Source organism: Thamnophis sirtalis, unplaced genomic scaffold (assembly GCF_051295495.1).
Source record: "Thamnophis sirtalis isolate CommonGarterSnake01/CBP01778 unplaced genomic scaffold, rThaSir2_p1.2 scaffold_3, whole genome shotgun sequence".
NCBI classification, from domain to species: domain Eukaryota; kingdom Metazoa; phylum Chordata; class Lepidosauria; order Squamata; family Natricidae; genus Thamnophis; species Thamnophis sirtalis.
Genome location: NW_028261383.1, coordinates 10,291,441 through 10,312,309, shown reverse-complemented (window position 1 = coordinate 10,312,309; position 20,869 = coordinate 10,291,441). Strand labels below are relative to the sequence as shown.

Here is a 20,869-nt window from a genome sequence, read left to right as displayed (position 1 = left end):
TTCTGAATTTTTGAATTCTGCATGCAACTGTATTTTCTGGTTGTATTCCAATGAGGGAGAGTCAGATTTAACTGTACGTGGTCATCCCACTCTTGCTACAACCACCACCTATTGAGGATCAGAAGGTTTTGCACACAATTGTACATTTTAAATTTGCTCATCTTTTGCTACTTTTTCCCATTTTACTGAAGGTCTGCGCAATTAATATCCCATAAGAAGTATGGAGAACTGTGCATTGAATTAACTGAGCTCTCTGTGTGTGCTTTTTAACCCGATACTATAACAATGACAGAGTTGGAAGGGACCTTGGAGGTCTTCTAGCCCAAGCAGGAAACCTTATATACCATTCCAGACAAGTGGTTGTCCAGTCTCTTCTTAAAAGCTTCCAGTGATGGAGCACCCAAAGCTTCTGAAGACAAGCCATTCTACTGCTTAACTGTTCTCACTATTACAAAAAAAAATCCCTAAATTCTAGGTTGCTTCTCTCCTTGGTTAATGTCCATCCATTGTTTCTTGTCTTGCCTTCTGTTATTGGGGGCTTCTTCAATAGATCAGACTTGCACTTTAAGGGAGGGGAGATTCTTCCTACCTGAGTTGGAAGATGAACCGCTGTTAATCCTCTGCTACAAAGAACTGGGGTTCCACGACATGAAGACAAAGCCATCATAGTGTCTATGAGTGAAAATAAAAGCAAAGGAATAAGGAATAGCAAACACCATAACCATATTGGTGAAGCTACAGTGCAGAAGGGCAATTCTACATACGGTATATTTAAGCTAAGCAGGGAATCAGTTTATTTAAGTACCAGTACTTTGCAGCCACAGCAACAATACATAGAAGCTGCTAACATTGGGTGAGAGGAAAACTGAAAGGTGTGGAAGGACCAGGGATTGGATTCAGAGGCAGATGATCTCAGCCATGAATGTATGCATTAAAGCACCACAGAGGTGGATTCTGGATGCCTCAAGTCGATCCCATCCCATATCCCAGGGAGCTGTGCTGAGTTGTTCATCAGGAATACTAGATCTGGCCTGGCACCAACAAAGAGGAAGTGAACCCCACTTCCCTTAATTCGACATGATTCATTGGCTCATTGCATTGGGTAAAATTAACTCAATGTTGGATTGGGCCAAAACATTCAATGACACTAAAAAAAGGACGTTTTTCACACTTATGACCATTGCAGCATCCCTGTGGTCACATGATCAGCGTTCAGACACTTGGCAACAACTGGCTCATATTTATGACACCTGCAGTGTTAATCCAACTTGGCAAGGGACTTGGAGGCCTGCCTTTGCAAACGCAATTCAATAATCCTTTGTTTGACAGACAGAGTTGTCTGTCAAATTAGTGAGCATAAATTTTGGATCTTTTAAAATCTCTCACTGGGATTCGTTGTTCTCACAGTCAGGAAATTTCTCCTCAGTTCTAGGTAGCTTTTCTCCTTGATTAGTTTCCATCCATTGCTTTTTATCCTGCCTTCAGGGGCTTTGGAGAATAGGTTGACTTTCTCTTCCTTGTGGCAACCCCTCAACTAATGGAATATTACTATCCTGTCATCCCTAGTCCTTCTTTTCATTCAAATAGTGTGTGGGGAAACTAATCATAATGTAGGCCTTTGCTTCTTGATAGATGCCTATGGACCTGATATTTCTTTGGCAAGGTTTATTGTATTCAATGTTAATCTGTATGATCTCTTTAAAATCATGGTATTCAATACTATTGTGTCTATTAAAAAGTTGTAACTTGCAAGTATGTTGAAATAGTATGTCTCAATGCTGTTGGTAGGTGAGTTTGCAGGGTGAGTCCAGCTGAGATCGAGGAAAAAGAGGAACTATCCGTTGTAATGTATGTAAAAACAACAATGTTGTGACATTGTGGTTAAAGAAAGAGAAAACTGCCACAGTTGCTGTGACAAACATGGCAGAATTTTGAGTCTTGTGCTTTGTTGTATATAGTGGAATGTTGGACAGTGAGTCGGGGCCAACCAGCCTCAAACTGTCCCTTTTGACTGATTGACTGATTGACCCTCATTACAATGTGATTTTTCTGTAAGTACTTGCTGTTTGATATAATTTGAAATTTAATAAAGCACATAGGATCCTTAATAAATTATTATCCTTAATACAGGACCCTAAGTGAGATGCCTTATGGTATGTTGTCTGTTCAATTTCTTACTAGTGCAGCTATGCTCCTTATCAGATATTTTCTGACACTAGACACACCCAATTCCAACAACCATTCTTTATATGTTTTAGCCTCTTCTCCCTTAATCATCTTTTGTGGCTCTTCTCTGCACTCTTGATCATCAGAATCCTGACCCACATAATGTTCACCCTCCTCATCAGATACTCAGAAGAGAAACAAAAACAAGTTTTGCAGGTGGGATTTGCCCTTTGGAATAGCCTACTACAGCAATGTTTCTCAACCATAAGCAGCTTTAAAATACGTGGACTTCCAGAATTCCCCAGCCAGCTATCTTAGACTGGCTGGAGAATTCTGGGAGTTGAAGTCCACATAACTTAAGGTTGAGACATGCTGGTCTATAGGAAAAGGGTGATACCTGTTGAAATGCACACAAGACTTTAAAAAACCCAGTTAAGTTAAACAATGAAAAGGAATTCAGGAATGAAATTAACTCCGGCAGAGTCAATCCTGAGGATTAAAGGGCATCAGGAGGAGCCTTTACCTGATGCTCCCTCCGGAGGTGGCTCCTCCAGAGCAACTCCCCGAAACAACTCGCCCCCTTTCCCTCCAGCCAGGGTAGCATCCATTAAACCCCAAGCCTTCTGGGTCTGAAGCAGCACCAGAGAGAAAAAAAGGAAGTTACGGGTGGGGGACTGCAGGAGCGATCTTAGAAACGCCCCAAGAAGCTGCATTGAAGGCTCACCAGTCCAAGCATTTCCCCAGGTGGGAAGAAGGGAAGAAGGGAGGGAGGGAGCTTCTTACCTGGCGCTCAAAAGGAAAGAGGCGGCTCTGTTCCTCGCTTGGACTTCGCTTCCCAAGAGATGCGCGCAGAAAAAGATCCGCGATCTGCTTTCCTCGCAGCCCCGCCGGCCACGCTGCCTTCCTTCCCGGCCACGCACGTGGATTCCCCTTCTCGACCCCAGCCAGGACGTTGCAGAGCCCAAGCAGGAAACGCTTACGGTTCCTCTTCTCCGCGTGCAGCTCCTCCCATTCTCCAAAAGGCCGAGGGCAGTGCCCACTCGGGACTTCCCTTGCCTGCCCCCTGCCTTCTGCCACGGGGGGGGGAGGAGAGAGATCTGTCCCGCGTGGGACGGTCTGCTGGGCTCCCTGCCAGGGCTGCTTCTCCCGAGGCAGTCAGTGAAACGGGAGCGAGGGAGGGGACGAAGCCCAGGGACGGGAGAAGGGAAGGGGATGCGGAGCAACCGTTAGAAGGGAACTACAGAATAGCAGAGCTGGGAGGGACCTTGGAGGTCTTCTAGTCCAACCCCCTGCTCAGGTTGAAAACCCTGTACCATTTCAGACAAATTCTGCCTTTTCAATATTTCCTAGGATATTTCATTTTTTCTGGGAGAGGGCTGGATGATAACTTCCCACAGACCGTTGCAGAATCCCCATGGTCATGTGATCCAAATTCAGCTGCTTGGCCACTGATTCATAATTACGACGGTTGCCGTGTCTCAGGGTCAAGTGAAGCTTTGGACAAGCAAAGTCAATGGGGAAGCCAGTGTTGGAAGAAATGTCCCGGTCCATTCCAGCTGGGAGTCACCACCGACGCTAAAAGAAAGTTTTGTGAAGACAGCTGCCTGGAAGTTATGAGTTTTATTGAGGAAAGAAAAACGGGAAGGACCAGACGCAGCTCAGAGTCTGCAGCACACAGTACATGCATTGGTTTTCCCTTTTTTTCTTTTGAGGCTTTTGTGTAAGTTTCTGATTTACAAAGATTTATTTATTCTGGATGATTGCTCTGATTCTGTTTCTGATTCTGATTGTCTCTGATTCTTGTCTTCTGATTCTGTTTCCTAGGTGTCTTGTCCTTGGGGTTCATCCTGCCACAAAGGGGAGGAAGGTTGTTTCCTGTGCGGGTGCTTGAGAGTAGGTGTCAACTTTATGTAAATGGTTATGATGTTTGTCTTGCCTTCGATTAGATTCTATGTCTTTGTTATTCCTAGTGGTTTTCCTACATGTATGGTTTTCTCCTGACTATGGCTCTTGCCCGTATGTTTATTAACTTCTAGGATATGCTTTTTGGTTATGTCTTTCTGGTATCTTACTACACCAGATTTCTTTAACAACCATGTTACTGTTAAGAACTGCAGTGATTCACATGTTGGAAGAAATATATGTGATTTAATTGCTTTTATCTTTTCTTTATCCTTAAGGATTGTGGAAACAGTGGAACAGGCCAGGCCTTCTTCTTCTCCTATGGTCTTTACCTTCTTCCCCTCCTCATGGGCTTTCATTATTTTCATTTTCAAGTCCAAATTGATACATTCTCTTTGTTTCTTACCTCCATGTTGAGCTGGAATGAAGTTTTGTTGGGAAGACACTTCTAGCCTAAGAAAGAGTTGATGGAAAAGTACAGTATCTTGTCCTGTAGAGAGATACAGAGAGAGACTGGCTCACAGCTGTTTGGTAATATCAATGTTATGATGTGGGGAGGAAGTACTCCAGTGCAAGATTGAATCTGATTCTCAACAAATGGGAGAGAGTGAATTGTGAAGGCCACGCTCCCCATACTGTCCATTTGTGAAGAAAAGCCAGGCTTCATAGAAAAGGATGAAAACCTCAGATAAAGAGCTTGCAAATTAGAAAATCAGCAGTTTAGAGAAGAATACAGCAGCAAAAAACAAATAATAATGCTGGAGAACTTCACATTCATTAATTTAAATAATAAAAAAATTGCACTAGAGTATCTTAACAGAATCCCTCACCTAAGGAGGCCATGTTCCTCTTGTTTTCCAGCATGACATCTTGGTATAAGGCTTTTTGCTCAGAATCCAGCAGGGCCCACTCCTACACGGAGAAAAACACAGCTACATCCTCAAATGATACTAAATTCTGACACAGGGAGAGGGAAAAAACACAACGTATTCCCTGAACATCCCTAACAATGAACACTTCAGTGAATGAATCACATGTGAGTCTTCTTAATGAACAAACTGCAGAGTTTCCAAGTTGGGCAAAGGAGCCTGTTAGGATATTGCATTTAGTAGCTGGAACAATAAAGTTTACAATAGGCCCCAATACAATTGCAATTGATTAGTTAGAGAGAACTGACTCACACAGGAGGCAATCTACGCTATGATTGGTTGCTGTAAATATAAAGGGGGCGTTTCCCTTTTTTCCCTCCTTTTCCCCTTCTGTGTGTTCTGTAGGATGTGTTAGATTTACCTCATGATGTTCCTGACTATCTTCTGTTCTTCCTTCTCTGGATGATGACAAAGACTGCTCTAAATTGGTAGGTGAAATATATTTATATTTATATAAAAGTTTACCAGTCTATCTCAGTGTCTGCAACTTTATCTGGACAGCTGCTGTGCTCTCTACAAAAGCCAAGCTTGGACTTTGCAGTTCTTCAATCCACATAATTCTACTATTAACACACATGTTTAGGTTAATATATATATTTATATATATTTCCCTAATCGCCCATTGTTAAATTTTAACCTTCCACTCTTGTTCATATTTTTATACATATTTAATAGTGGTCATTCAAAATCTATTTTTCCAATTCTTCATATCCATTTATATAAAAATATTATCCTGATATCTATCACACTGCTAAAATAATAATCCAACCAATGTGAATAGAAATACCCTAAATGTATAAATGATTGTGATTGATACCAAAACTATAGAAGGAGATATTGAATAATGGAAGAATGAAGGATGGAACTTTGACTTAACTAAGGAAATATGAACAATAAAATAGGTGGAAAACAGATTTTTGAATATTATAATGATATGAAAGGGGGGGAGTTAAAACAGGGATAGAAAATAGTGGTGAATAATTATATATTAATATGTTAAAATATACAAAAGGACAGAAAAATGGTTCAGAAATGAAAGGTAATAAAAGCCATGTATAAATATGAAATAATGGAATAAATGTACTGTTTAGGAATAATAATACTATGTTTATGTGTACTGAAATGTATGTTATCCAATTACCACACCATTCACGCATTGATATGTAAAAGAATATAAAAAAATAAAAATTTGATTTAAAAAAAGTCAAGCTTGGACTTTACATTTTACTTTGGGCTGGCTTTCATCTGCACTGCTTTAAAAAAAACCCTGAGTAAAGACTAAACCTAGAATACAGAGTTTAGTTTTGCTCACCACATTACAAAAAAGGATGTGGAAAAAATGCAAAGAGCAACTGTGGATTAAAGGCTTTGAGACTAAATCATAGGAAAAATGGTTGCAGGAACTGAATATAGCTAGCCTAGAGAAAAGAAGGACTAGGGGAGACATGACAGCCATGATCCAGTATTTCTGGGGCTGCCACAGCCACAAACAAGAGGGGATCAACTTATTTTCCAAAGCTCCAAAAGGCAGGACAAGAAACAATGGATGGAAATTAATCAAGGAGAAAGGCAACCTGGTATTAAGAAGAAACTTCCTGACATTGAGAACAATTTAACTAAGGGAACAGTTGGCTTTTAGACGTTATGGACAGGAGGTTTTAAGAAGAGCCTGGACACCCACTTGTTTGAAAAGGTATAGGGTCTCCTGCTTGAAACAAAGGGATGGACTGGAAGATCTCCAAGATACCCTCTAATTGTGTTATTGTGTTATTGGGAGATTGGCATATCTGGGGAGGGGAGGGGAGAATCCTCCTACCTGTATTGGATGTTCAACCACTGTTAATCCTCCACTACAAAGAACTGAGGTTCCTGGAGATGAAGACAAGGCCATGGGAATGTCTAGGAGTGGGGGAAAAAACCAGCAAGGGAATAATTTGCTATCAAACATCCTGAGGATCTTCTTGAGCATACAGTGCAGGAAGCTGATTTTAGCCTATTTCTAGGCTAACTAGAGAACCCCTTTACGTGAGGCTTTTGCAGTCACAGTAACAAATACATAGAAGCTCACCCTGGGTGGGGGGAAAAGGGAAAGGTGAGGAAGGACCAAGGATTGGATTCAGAGGCAGCTTTCTCTGCCATGAATTTATGCATCAAAGGACCAACTCTGTTATTCTATGTTTCTATGATATTCACCTTTTCTTATCAGATAATCAAGGAAGAAAGACTACAAAACCTTTTTTCACAGCTGGGATTTGCCTTTTGGAATAGCCAACAGCAGAAGTCGGGAACTATGGGCCTTTTATGGGGGTGGACTTCAATTCCCAGAATCCCTCAGCCAAGTGGAATTATGGGAGTTGAAGTCCACCTGTCATAAAAGGGCCTTAGTTCCCCACCCTGGACGACGTCAATGTTTATCAACCTTGGCAGCTGTAAGATATGTAGACTTAAACACATATGGGGAATTTGGGGAGTTGAAGCCCACATCATAAAGTTGTCCAAAGGAAAAGTGATACCTTTTTAAATGCACACAAGACTTTAAAAACGCAGTTAAATTGAACAATGAAAACGAATCCAGGTTCGAAAGAAACGAGGCAAAAAGATTAAAGGGCATCAGAAGGATCCTTTACCCGATGCTCTCTCCGGAGGAGGCTCGTCCAGAGCAACTCCCCGAAACAACAGCACCTGGGAGGGATCGCCCACTTTTCTGCCCGCCGGTTTCGCAGCCATTGAACTCCAAGCCTCCTGGATCTGAAAAGGAAGTGACGGGAAAAATCATCATCTCCCGAAGGATAAAATGGGGACTGCAGGAGCGATCGTAGCAGCACCCCAATGGGCTGCATTGAAGGGTCTCCTATCCGAGCATTTCCCAGGAAGGAAGGAAGGAAGGAAGGAAGGGAGGGAGGGAGGGAGGGAGGGAGGGAGGGAGGGAGGGAAGGAAGGAAGGAAGGAAGGAAGGAAGGAAGGAAGGAAGGAAGGAAGGAAGGAAGGAAGGAAGGAAGGAAGGAAGGAGGAGCTTTTTACCTTGCTCTCAATGGGAAACGTGGGGCTCTCTTCCTCGCCCGGACTCCGCTTCCCAAGAGATGCGCGCAGGAAAAGATCCGTGATCGCCGGCGGCCACGCTTGTGGACCCGGCCTCCCTCCCCGGAACGACCCCAGCCAGGCCTTTGCTGGAAGCGCTTATAGCTTCTACCGTCCCCGTGCAGCTCCTCCCGTTCTCTAAAGGCGCCGCCCACTCAGGGGTCCACCTGCCTGCGCCCTACCTTCTGCCACGGGGGAATCGGTCCAGCGTGGGATGGTGAACTGGGCAGCGAGTCTGGAACTGCTTCGCTCCAGGCACTCAGAGAAACGAGAGAGAGGGAGGGAACAAGCTCAGGGATGGGAGAAGGGAAAGAGATGTGCAGAGTTGGCAGGAAAAGGAGCCTCTCTCATCCACTTAGCATAGTCGTCAACTATGCTATTCCCTTAAATTATTAACATTCATGATTGTACCATAATAACAAATAATCAATGGCTGCATTACAAGTAGTCCTCGACTTACAACCATTTGATTAGTGGCCGAAGCTACAAAGACACTGAAAAAAGTGACCTGTCCATTTTTCATAATAAACACCAATGCAGCATCCCCATGGTCATGTGATCAAAATTCAGTCACTTGTCAACTGATTCATATTTATGACAGTTGCTATGTCCCAGGTTCATGTGACACTTTGGACAAGCAAAGTCAATGGGGAAGCCAATTTTGGGCTGAACTGTGGTTGAAAGTCGAGGACAACCTGTGTTTGAAGTGTTGAAAGGATGTGTCTGAGAGCAATAGGACTTTGAGATGTATTAGGCAACCATCATTCAGTCCAAAATGTCTTCCCTCAAAAGAGAAGAATAAAGATAAGTGGGGAAAACAACAAAAACTGCTTTCTTTTGATATTATCCCCACTAAATGCAGAGTCAAAAGACCCCTTAATGCTCCATAAGAGAATCCCATCAACCATTCCATTCTGAAGAGGAAGAAAATCTCTCAGGAAATATTTCATATTTAACCATTGAAAAGGCCTGAGCTCAGAAAGATGTAATCCCTCCATTTAAAAGTAGATGAAGTTGCACAGTACATATAGTCCTCATCCTACTACCATTCATTTAGTGACCGTTTGAAGTTTCAACGGCACTAAAAAAGGTAACTTACAACCTCTTTTCACACTTACGACTGTTGCAACATCCCCATGGTCACATGATCCAAATTCAGACACCTGGGAATTGAATCACATTTATGACCATTGTAGTGTCCAGGGGTCACATGATCACTTCTTGCCATCTTCCCACAAGCCAAGTCAATGGGAAAAACAGATTTACTTAACAACTGTGTTATTAATTTAACAACCGTGGTGATTCAATGAACAACTTAGCAAGAGAGGTCATAAAATGGAGCAAAATTCATTTCCCAAATGTCTCCCTTAACAACACAAATTTGAGGCTCACGTGCAGTCGTAAGTTGAGGACTACCTTATTTCTCCTATAGTAAAACAGTTCCTAGCCTATCAGAGCATGCTTGAAGTCTGCAGAGAGAAGATTCCTGGCATATTCCCCATTTCCTCCTCAAGAATTGCACTTCCAAAGTGGTTGAAAAAGGGAAGGAGATCCTTCTGGATTCCAAGGGACTTTTGGTTTTCCTTACCTTTCCTGCTCCAGCCCCCTTACCAAATGTGCCCATGCCTCCAATTGAACATATTGGGGTTGCTCTTGCCATCTGGTTGAAAGATGGAAAGAGATCCTCAAACTGAACACATCGAAGAGAAAATTGTAAGCAAAAACTTTATTGTGCCGAAAAAATAACACAAGGAAATCTCCCTCAAAGCCTTTGTATCCCACCGACATTCACTGGAGGGTTTTACACAGCATTTGCCACACAGTTTACAAGGAATTTTCTCATCTCCCTTTGCAGTAATTCCTGACTATTTTACACTAACATCTTAGCCCTCCCACATACATGTAATCAGCCAAGCTATTTAAAGCTATCTTAACCTGTATACACAGAAACCTCAACACTTCCATAAAGATTGCTTAGTTTTCCATGATACTTCCTGTTTTTCAAACAGCATACTAAGTTGTATAGGTGCAAATTGTTCCTATTTGTGTATTTTGCCTTGTCTCATAGTACATTTGGGATTCTGAAGCACTTATGCCTTTATTTTATGTTTACCCTGTTAACTGAATCTCCATGGATCCTTCTGTTTAGACCAGGGATGGAGAACCTTGGCCCTTTTATGATTTGTGGACTTTAACTTCTAGAATTTGAGGTGGTTGAGAAAAAATGCTGTAGTTCAGTGGTTGGGAACTAAGGCCCATTTATGACTTGTGGACTTCAACTTCCAAAATTCCTGAGCCAGGAGTCTACAAGTCAAAAAAGGAGCAAAAATCACCATCCGGATTAGACTCTGACCTTCCAATTGCTGGAGGCCATACTGTGCATTTGGCCTTTTTCCCTGGGAAAACTGAGCCTTTCGAAGGAATCCTAGGACTCTTCGCCATATTTCCCCTTTTGAGATTATAACTTTTATTGTGAATATTCAGATGTCTCATTACGCTTGCAATCCTTTTCTTGAAGAGCAATGAAATATTGACTGTAATCCTTTCTCCATTTTCAATGCATTGGACACCTAAAGACTTTTCAGTAGGAAGGCACTAGAAACAACAACATAATTCCATAAGTCTAGGCCAGGGGGTTCCAAACTTGGCAACTTTAAGCCTTGTAGACGTCAACTCCCAAAATCCCCCAGCCAGCATGGTAATACATGTGCTAGAGGAAATCTGGGAGTTGACATCAACAAGTCTTAAAGTTGCCAAGTTTGGAGATCTCTAGTCAAGGCCCTGATGGATTTTGATGTTAAGAAATTCCTTCCCTATATTTTCCAAGGTGGGTTTCAATGAATTGGCAATTGTCAGTTATACTGAAACAACACATTCTTAACATTCATGATTGTGCCTTAAAAACAAATAATCAATTGCTGCTTTACAATTAGTCCTCAACTTACAATCATTTCTTCAGTGACCATTTAAAGTTATGACGACACTGAAAAAAATGATTTATGATTTTTTTCATACAAATGTTGCAGCATCCCTATACCATGTGATCAAAATTCAGACACTTTGCAACTGGCCTGTATTTTTGATGGTTGGAGCATCCCAGGGTCATTTGATTGCCATATGAAACTTTCCGACAAGCAAAGTCAATGGGGGAAACTGATTCACTTAACAACCATGTTACTAACTGAACAACTGTGGCAAAACAAGTTGTATAATGGAACAAAACTGTCCTGCTTAGCCATGGAAATTTTGGGCTTGTGGCCATAAGTCAAGGGCCACCTGTATTTTCTAAAGTGGTTCCTATAATTGTCCAATTTACCAACCCAAAAGAATCTATATCTGAAATGTATGTGCTAAACCTTTAACTACTGTATAAGTTAGGGCATTAATAAAAATCAAGCACAATAAATATTGTATCTCAGACTAGAAATCGGTTAAACACAACTAATGTTAGTTGGTGCAGACACAGCGCTATCCTTTCAATTATCACTTTTGACAAAATTCTCGAGCCTCATAATGGTTCAATAGTTCATTCTCTCCCATCACTTTGTCCCATTGATGTGCTCACTATTTTTCTTTGTTCTGGCATGATTTCTTCACATGGCTGTAGTAGATCCGCTAGTTGATCCTTCCAACGTTAGGGAAATATGAATAGTTAACACCACCAGGTCTGGACTCACCACCTAGATTACAATGTTTCTTCTTGAAATATTTCAGCATCTTCTTTATACTCTAGGCCAGCTTTCTGCACCCTTATGTTGTCTGAATGTCTTAGCCCAAAGATGTTTTTATCAAAAGGCAACTGGACTTTGTTTTTCCTTGAAGACATTTCGCTTCTCCTTCAAGAAGAAGCAGAACTGAAGAAACATCTTGATGAGAAGGGAAATTTCTTCAGGGGAAATGATAAAAGCACCTTTGGGACAAACACAACCTGGATGACTGAGAAACACCATAGACATTTGGATGTGTTACTTTCCAAATCCCTACTTAACTTTGCTGTTCACACTGACAAAAGTTGATTGCTTGTTCTATGTTATGTACACTGAGAGCATATCCAATGGAGACACATTCCATGTATCTCCAATCACACTTGGCCAATGAGATCATTCCATTCCATTCCATTCCCATTCCCATTTCTATATTCTATTCCATTTCTATTCTTATTATTTCCAATCTTATTCTACTCTACTCTACCACAAAGATCTAATATCCAAAACTTAATACCTAGTTCTACAAGAGAATTCTTTTTAATGAATCAAGATGTTTCTGCTGCTTCGGAAGACCGTGCCATACTCCACGCATTTCTACATATTCTCCTGGGATACCTCTATGGGCATGAATCAAATTTTGAGAATCAACATGAACCAATTCATATCATTTTTTTCCTGCTGTGAGTCCTCTTATGGCAATTAAGGTCACTCCAACTTCTGAATTTCTTTCCACACTCCACACACTGATATGGCTTCTCCCCCGTGTGGATTGTTTTATGGAGCTTAAGATTCCTGCCATTTCTGAAACTCTTTCCACAGTCGATGCATTTAAACGGTTTCTCTCCTGTGTGGATCCTATTGTGGGAGGTAAGCTGACCACTCTCTCTATAACATTTTCCACACTCCAGGCATTTATAGGGTTTCTCCCCTGAGTGAAGCTTTCTATGGCCCCTGAGTGAACTATTATGTCTAAAGCTTCTCCCACACTCATGACATGTGTATGGTTTCTCCCCAGTGTGGATTCTCTTGTGGATACTAAGGTAACCACTTCTTCTGAAACTCATGTCACACTCCGTGCACTTATAGGGTTTCTCCCCTGTGTGAATCCTTTTATGGATTGTCAGTTCTCTAGAATCAGTGAAGCGTTTTCCACACTCCTGGCACTGATATGGTTTCTCCCCAGTGTGGGTCCTGCTGTGTACAATATAGCCATTTTTTGTATTGAAGCTCTTTCCACACGTACGGCATTCATATGGTTTATCCCCGGTGTGGAGTATTTTGTGGCGAGAGAGAGAACCCAAACCAGTGAAGCATTTGCCACATTCGATGCACTTATAAGGCTTTTCACCCATATGTGTCCTTTTATGGACAATAAGATTCTTTTGATTAGCAAAGCACTTCCCACACTCGGTACACTCATACGGTCTCTCTCCACTGTGGATTCTTCTATGGAAACTTAAGTGGCTGGATTTACAGAAGCTCTTACCACACTCCAGGCATTTGTATGGTTTCTCCCCTGTGTGGATCCGTTTGTGGGCATAAAGGCTGCTAGAATTGGTAAAGCACTTTCCACACTGTAGGCATTGAAACGGCTTCTCCCCTGTGTGGATTCTCTGATGGACAGTAAGATGACCAGATAAACGGAAGCTCTTTTCACACTCCATGCATTGAAATGGCTTTTCCCCCGTGTGAATCCTCTCGTGTGACTTAAGATGACCTTTTTGACTGAAATTCTTTCCACAGTGCAGGCATTTATAAGGTTTCTCCCCTTTATGCATCTTGTTATGTTTATTTAGCGTATCAAGTCTATTGAAGCTTTTTCCACACTCCAAGCATTCATATGGTTTCTCCCCTGTGTGAATCCTCTTATGGGAATTAAGGACACTGGAGGTCCTGAAGCATTTTCCACACTCTGTGCATTTATAAGGCTTCTCTCCAGTGTGGATCCTCTTATGTAAATTGAAGCTTCCTTTTTGGGTGAAGCTCTTTCCGCACACAGTGCAACAATATGGCTTTTCCCCTGTATGGATCCTATTATGGCAAGTGAGGTCACTTGCTGAGCGGAAGCTCTTCCCACATTCCAGGCATTTACATGACTTATTCCCAGTGGGGCTTTTTTTCTGGGAATTCGGTTCCTTGCTCTGAGTAAACCTCATTCTCCCCTCCCTGAGTTGATGCAACTTCTCCTCTCTGTGGAGGCTTTGATGGGAAGTAAGGGAGGCACTGCTTTCGAAGGACTTTCCCCTATTAATCCATTGATGTTGCTTCCTCTCTTTATGGACCCTCTTATGTGAACTGAGATGATTTTTCTGCCTGAAAGTCCTTCCACAATCCAGACATTTGTGTGGATTCTCTGCTTTGTGAATCTTTTTATGCAATGCAAGAGAGCGGCTTGTACTAAAGCTTTCTTCACACTCCGTACATTTGTAAACTTCTCTTCCTTCTTGTATTCTTTCATGTAAAGGAGGAGGAAGGGTCCTTCCCGAGTGTTGCCTGCTTTCATCTTGTTTCTCTCCAGAAAGGCTTTCACAACAGTCACATAATCCAGATTCATCTCGAAGTGTTTTCCCACACCTTGAACACACTTGTTTTTCTTGGCAATCATCTGTGTTCAATAAGACATTGGTATCTGCACAAGGTAAACCAGAGCAATTCTCCAGCTCAATTGTTAACAGGTTTTCCTCAGAACTTTGCTTTCCATACATTTTTTCTGCAACTTCCCTTTTCTCTTTTGGCAAAGGTGCTGCTGCCTCTTTGCCAGAATCCTCCATCTCCCATCCGTCACCTGCTTGCAACAGGGGAAAAAAAGGTTAACACAAACTTAGATGCAAAAGAGATCAAACATCATTGCTGTATATCAAACTTGCTCCAAACACACATTTGTTCAAAATATTGTGCTATGCTTGGTATTAACTTGATATAAGATTTGACCTTTGCAGCTTTCTTGTCCTCAATGTTATAGAATGAAAACCTGAACATTTTGGTTGAGATCATTTAAAATTGGAGGGGAGGGAGAGGTCCTCAGCTCTACTGTTTTTTTTTTAATATTTTTTTTTATTTTTTTGTTACATAAACAACACATACCCACAACATTGGGGGGAAAAAATCAAAACAAAAAAGAACAAAAAACAAAACAGGAAAAAAACCCACAACAAGTATATGTTATAAAAAAGTATATCAGCTGGTTACAACAAGTTTTTGTGCATCTCTTCTATTAATTCATATTAATTCAAATATCGTAACTCAAATGTTTACCATATTAACATCATCATACCTCCACTTTTAGTTGACTACAGTTGTTTAAACATCCTTCATCCTTAACTATACCAAAGATTTAATCCATAACCACATGCTGGCATTTCATTTACTTGTTTATAAAATCCTCCATTAGCTCTACTGTTGAGGATGGAGAACTAATTGGTTTAATTTCAATTTGAGAAAGTAGAAATGTTGAGGGATTTGGACCTGGAACTGAATTTCAATCCCTTCTCCATTAAGAGGTTTTTCCTTGAACAAAACTGGTTCTCACTCTGAGCTGTTCATTCATCCTTATCCCAAAGGCGTTTTTTTTAAAGACAACTGGAATTTGTTTCCCTTCTCATCCAAGATGAGTTCAGTTCTGATTGAACAATGGAGGATGGAAGAATTGATATTCCTTGTAGTCATCTTGTCATAAGCACTCATTCTGACCAGATGACTGCAATGAGTATAAATCCTTCTGATAAAACTTTGGACCCTTTGGGGCTCTTCAGTGTCATCATAATAGACCAAAAACCAACCAAATGAAAGCAACTTCTAAAAAGCTCTCTAGAAAATGGGACAGGCAGGAGCAGAAACTGGCTAAGATGGGAAACTTCATGGAGACAGTGTGGAGATTTAAAGCCACTTTATCAGAGTAAGTATGAGTAGAAATGTAGAGCAGGATACTCTCATCTGCATACATCGAACAAACTAGCATTTTATTTGAGAAACAAATCGGCTGTTCACGTCCACTACCCTTTCAGTCCAGGGAAAGAGACTCTTTCAGGGAATTGTGCAGTAGATATCCAAATGCAGTCAGAGATGCTGACACAAAATATATAAGTTTGTGTGTGTGTGTCCAATCATACTTGGCCAATAAAGAATTCTATTCTATTTTATTCTATTCTATTCATTTACACACACAGACACACACAGACACAAACACACACTACATACACACACACAGACACACACACACATATATATATACATACATACATAATAAATATATATTTACAGTAAAATTACATTTTACATCAATATTTATAGTAAACAAGATAATAAGGTTAATAGGAACACCATGAGGTAAATTTACACAGTGCAAAGGGAAAGAAAAGCGGGAAAGACAGAAACTCCCCTTTTACACTCACAGTAACCAATCACAGCATAGATTGCCTCATGCAGGAGACAGTTCTCTCTCTTTCTCTCTCTCATATATGAATATGTGTGTGTGTGTATATGTATGTATGTGTGTGTGTGTGTATGTATATATGTATGTGTGTGTATGTATATATACATATATATATATATATATATATATATATATATATATATATATATATATATATATATATACACACATACATATACATATACATATATATGAATGTGTGTGTGTGTGTGTGTGTGTGTGTGTGTGTGTATTTTACATCAATATTTACAATAAACAAGATAATCAGACTCGAAGAACATGTTGGAAGATCCCACCTGCAGAGGATCTGGCAGATCAGACAGACCATTCTGCTAGTAGTTACAACTTAGATGTAACTATCTTATCTATTGGAAAAATAGCATTTATCTGAAAAACAGATCAGGTGCTCATGTCTCCCACACTTTCAGTCCAGAGGAAAGAGAATCTGTCTGGGAATTGCGCATCAGGTGTCCAAAAAGGTCAGAGATGCTGAGACGAGCTTGTCTTTTTATGTAAATTAATATCTTTGGCAGTAAACATTTACAGTAAACAAGAAATTCAGGCTAACAAGAGCATGATGAGATAAACAAACACCACAAGATCATCATGAGGTAAAATTTCAGAGCCCACAGTGGAAAAAGGGCGGGAAACCAGGACACTCCCTCTTTATATTCATATTAACCAATCCCAGCATCGATTGTCTCATGCAGGAAACAGCTCTCTCCAACCAATCAGCTGCAACTGAATGATCTGACTCCTTGTACAACACTGTTCCAACTATTAAATTTCAATATCTTAGCAGAATCGCTTACCTAAGGAGGCCATATTCCTTGCGTTTTCCAGCATGACCTCTTGGTACAGGGCTTTTTCCTCAGAATCCAACAGGGCCCACTCCTCCACGGAGAAAAACACAGCTACGTTCCTCAAGCAATACCAAATCCTGACACAGGAAGAGGGGGAAAAATTAAACATATTCCATTAGCGTTCTTAACAATGAACACTTCAATAAATTACTTGCAAGTCATCTTCTTGATGAACATATTCCACCTGCAGAATTTCCAAGTTGGACAAATTTGCATCTTCCCTGGAGAACCTTTCCAAAAACATAAAGAGGAAAGAGCCTCTGGCTAGAGATACATCTAGGTCTGTGATGGCGAACCTATGGCATGTGTGCCACAGGTGGCATGCAGGGCACATGAGGTGTTGTCCTGTCAGCTCCAGTGCCCAAGCTGGCCAGTTGACTTCGGTCTTCTTTTTCGGCCATTTTTTGCCCTCCGGAGGCTTCAGGGAAGTCTTCTGAAACCTCCGGAGGGCTTCCCGCGGGGTGGGGGAGGCTGTTTTCGCCCTCCCCAGGCTGCTAGAAAGCCTCTGGAGCCTGGGGAGGGCGAAAAAAGAGGTCCATTGTGCGCCAAAAGCAGGGGAGAGGGCAGGGGTCACGCATACATGCGTGCGGGGTGGTCATGCACATAGCATTATGGGCATGGGCGCACCTGTGAACAACCTCCCTGCACTCCCCCCGCTTTTGGCAAGTGATGGGAAAAAGTTTAGCCATCACTGATCTAGGTAGTGTGTTATTGGCTTGGCCAATTCCGCAACCGCATATTCCTTTGCTTTCCACTGATGGGCTGGTGCTTGGATGTGTTGGCCCAATCCAACATTGAGTTGCAATGAGCCAATGAATTGTACCAAATCAAGGAAGGTGGGGTTCAACATTTCATTTCTGGGCAAGAGTAAAGCTTGGGCTTTACATTTTACTTTGGGCGTTCTTGTGTTAGTAGCGCTTCATAAAACCTTAGTAAGGCCACACTTGGAATACTGGATCCAGTTTTTGACCACATTACAAAAAAGATGTGGAGATTTTGGAAAAAGTGCAGAGAAGGACAACTAAGATGATAGCAATAGCAATAGCAATAGCAGTAGACTTATATACCGCTTCATAGGCCTTTCAGGCCTCTCTAAGCGGTTTACAGAGAGTCAGCATATTGCCCCCAACAATCTGGGTCCTCATTTTACCCACCTCGGAAGGATGGAAGGCTGAGTCAACCCTGAGCCGGTGAGATTTGAACCGCTGAACTGCTGATCTAGCAGTAGCCTGCAGTGCTGCATTTAACCACTGCGCCACCTTGGCTCATGATTAAAGGCCTAGAGAGTGAAACGTATGAAGAATGGTTGCAGGAACTGGATGGAACTGGAATTGGGTAGGGCCAGTCTAGAGAAAAGAAGGACTAGGGTTGACATGATAGTAGTATTCCACCTCCTTTTTTGTTGTCCCCTTGCCTTCAATGGATAGAACTAAAAAAGGAGAAAAGCAACCTGGAATTAAGGAGAAACTTCCTAGCAGTAAGGTCAGACAATTGTCTGAAATGCTACAGGATCTCCTGCTTGAACTAGAAGACCTCTAAGGTCCCTTCCAGCTTTATTCAGATTGATTCATTGATTGACCCATTTTGTTGTTTTAGCAAACCTTTCATGACTTTCCATAATTTTCAATCTTGAATATCCAATATTTGTTTGTTGTTTTCCGTTTGAGAGTGCCATTGATACAAAAGTAAGATTTTATGTCTGTCAAGTTCTGTGTCCTTTGGCATTTTGACTGGAATGATATGAAACGTTGGTCTTATTGGCAAGCTGCCAATGAATTACATTCATACAACATGTCTCTGTACAAGATGTCAAGCTCAAGCATAGGAGACAAGGAAGAAGCCCCCCCCCCTAAAAAAAAGAGTACAGGAATCCTACACTCAGGAGTCCCTGAGCCACAACACAGAGTTGATAATTATTTCACAATGGCAGCTAAATAATCCTTGTGATCCCCTGTCTTAAAACACATTACCATGAGACCACCTCAGGGAAGCAGTCCTCCGAAGGATTTTGCAGTAGTTTCGTAACTGTTTGAAGCCACAACTGCACTGAAAAAAGTTCCTTGTGGTTCTTTTTCACACTTATGACCGTTGCAGCATCCCCCACGAGACCAAACTTCAACCGCTTGGCCAATGAATCATATTTATGATGGCTGCAGTGTCCCGAGGCTATGGGAATCCCTTTTTGATACCTTCTGACAAGCAAAATCAATGGGGAAAGCAAGTTTTGCATAATAACCGCATTACTAACTTAACAACTATGGTGATTCATTTAATAACTGCAGTGAGAGAAGTCTTAAAATGAAGCAAAACCCGTTTAACGAATCTCGCTTTTAGCAACAGGCATTTTGCACTCAGTTGTGGTTATTTGACTATCTAGGAGTCCCAGTCCAATCATTCAAATGATGCAAATCACACTGAAGGAATAAGCAGAGTGAAATACCAATCACTGTCGAGTGCTCAAGTGTGCCTTGCACAAACCTGGTATAAAAGATAGACAACAGTCATTTTTGCATGAAATAGTAGGGCACATACAGGTGGTAGCAATGACAGCATGCAGGGTTCCAGTCTATTTAGTTTTAGAGGAGCAAAGTGGAGGGAGGTCACACTAAATATTTGCCACGTTACCCTCAGAAAGCTGTTTCTGAATTTTTGAATACTGCATGCAACTGTATTTTCTGGTTGTATTCCAATGAGGGAGAGTCAGATTTAACTGTACATGGTCATTCCACTCTTGCTACAACCACCACTTAATGGGGACCAGAAGGTTTTGCACACAATTGTACATTTTAAATTTGCTCACCTTTTGCTACTTTTTCCCGTTTTACTGAAAGCCTGCGCAGGTTAAACTAATATCCCGTAAGAAGTATGGGGAACTGTGCATTGAATTAACTGAGCTCTCTGTGTGTGCTTTTTAACCCGATAATGTAACAATGACAGAGTTGGAAGGGACCTTGGAGGTCTTCCAGCCCAAGCAGGAGACCTTATATACCATTCCAGACAAATGGTTGTCCAGTCTCCATCTCCAGTGATGGAGCACCCAAAACTTCTGAAGGCAAGCCATTCTACTGCTTAACTGTTCTCACTATTACAAAAAAAAATCCCTTAATTCTAGGTTGCTTCTCTCCTTGGTTAATGTCCATCCATGTCTTATCTTGCCTTCGGTTATTGGGGGCTTCTTCAATAGATCAGACTGGCACTTTAAGGGAGGGGAGATTCTTCCTACCTGAATTGGAAGATGAACCGCTGTTAATCCTCTGCTATAAAGAACTGGGGTTCCAGGAGATGAAGACAAAGCCATCATAGTGTCTATGAGTGAAAATAAAAGCAAAGGAATAATTTGCTATCAAACACCATAACCATATTGGTGAAGCTACAGTGCAGAAGGGCAGTTCTACATATATTTAAGCTAACTAGGGAATCAGTTTATTTAAGTACCAGTACTTTGCAGCCACAGCAACAATACATAGAAGCTGCTAACATTGGGTGAGAGGAAAACTGAAAGGTCTGGAAGGACCAGGGATTGGATTCAGAGGCAGATGATCTCAGCCATGAAATTATGCATTAAAGCACCACAGAGGTGGATTCTGGATGCCTCAAGTCGATCCCATCCCATATCCCAGGGAGCTGTGCTGAGTGGTTAGTCAGGAATACTAGGTCTGGCCTGGCACCAACAAAGAGGAAGTGAACCCCACTTCCCTTAATTTGACATGATTCATTGGCTCATTGCATTGGGTAAAATTAACTCAATGTTGGATTGGGCCAACACATCCAATGACACTAAAAAAAAAGGAC

The 20,869-nt window shown here is 41.4% G+C and overlaps 2 protein-coding genes and 1 long non-coding RNA gene across 3 annotated transcripts in view; all 3 read right to left on the bottom strand.

The window, feature by feature from the left end:
• Nucleotides 1-2,774, bottom strand: part of LOC148047139 (uncharacterized) — a 30,450-nt gene extending 27,676 nt beyond the window's left edge. Inside the window, exons 1-2 of the mRNA XM_087708341.1 lie at nucleotides 2,690-2,774; nucleotides 590-672 (exon numbers count right to left, since the gene is read on the bottom strand). Of these exons, the coding sequence (XP_087564467.1) occupies nucleotides 590-672; nucleotides 2,690-2,774 (168 nt within the window). The remainder of the gene's footprint in view (nucleotides 1-589; nucleotides 673-2,689) is intronic.
• Nucleotides 2,775-6,822: 4,048 nt separating this feature from the next.
• Nucleotides 6,823-8,282, bottom strand: LOC106549523 (uncharacterized). Its single transcript, XR_015695842.1, has 3 exons — nucleotides 8,019-8,282; nucleotides 7,625-7,745; nucleotides 6,823-6,896 (listed from the first exon to the last, which is right to left on the bottom strand). It is a non-coding gene; the product is annotated as an uncharacterized LOC106549523 (long non-coding RNA).
• Nucleotides 8,283-9,786: 1,504 nt separating this feature from the next.
• The window catches only part of LOC106545643 (uncharacterized), a 35,709-nt gene continuing 24,626 nt past the window's right edge, over nucleotides 9,787-20,869 (bottom strand). The window contains exons 11-13 of the mRNA XM_087707953.1: nucleotides 17,229-17,307; nucleotides 17,027-17,162; nucleotides 9,787-14,567 (exon numbers count right to left, since the gene is read on the bottom strand). Coding sequence (XP_087564079.1) covers nucleotides 12,442-14,567; nucleotides 17,027-17,162; nucleotides 17,229-17,307 — 2,341 coding nt within the window. The 3' untranslated portion in view covers nucleotides 9,787-12,441. The remainder of the gene's footprint in view (nucleotides 14,568-17,026; nucleotides 17,163-17,228; nucleotides 17,308-20,869) is intronic.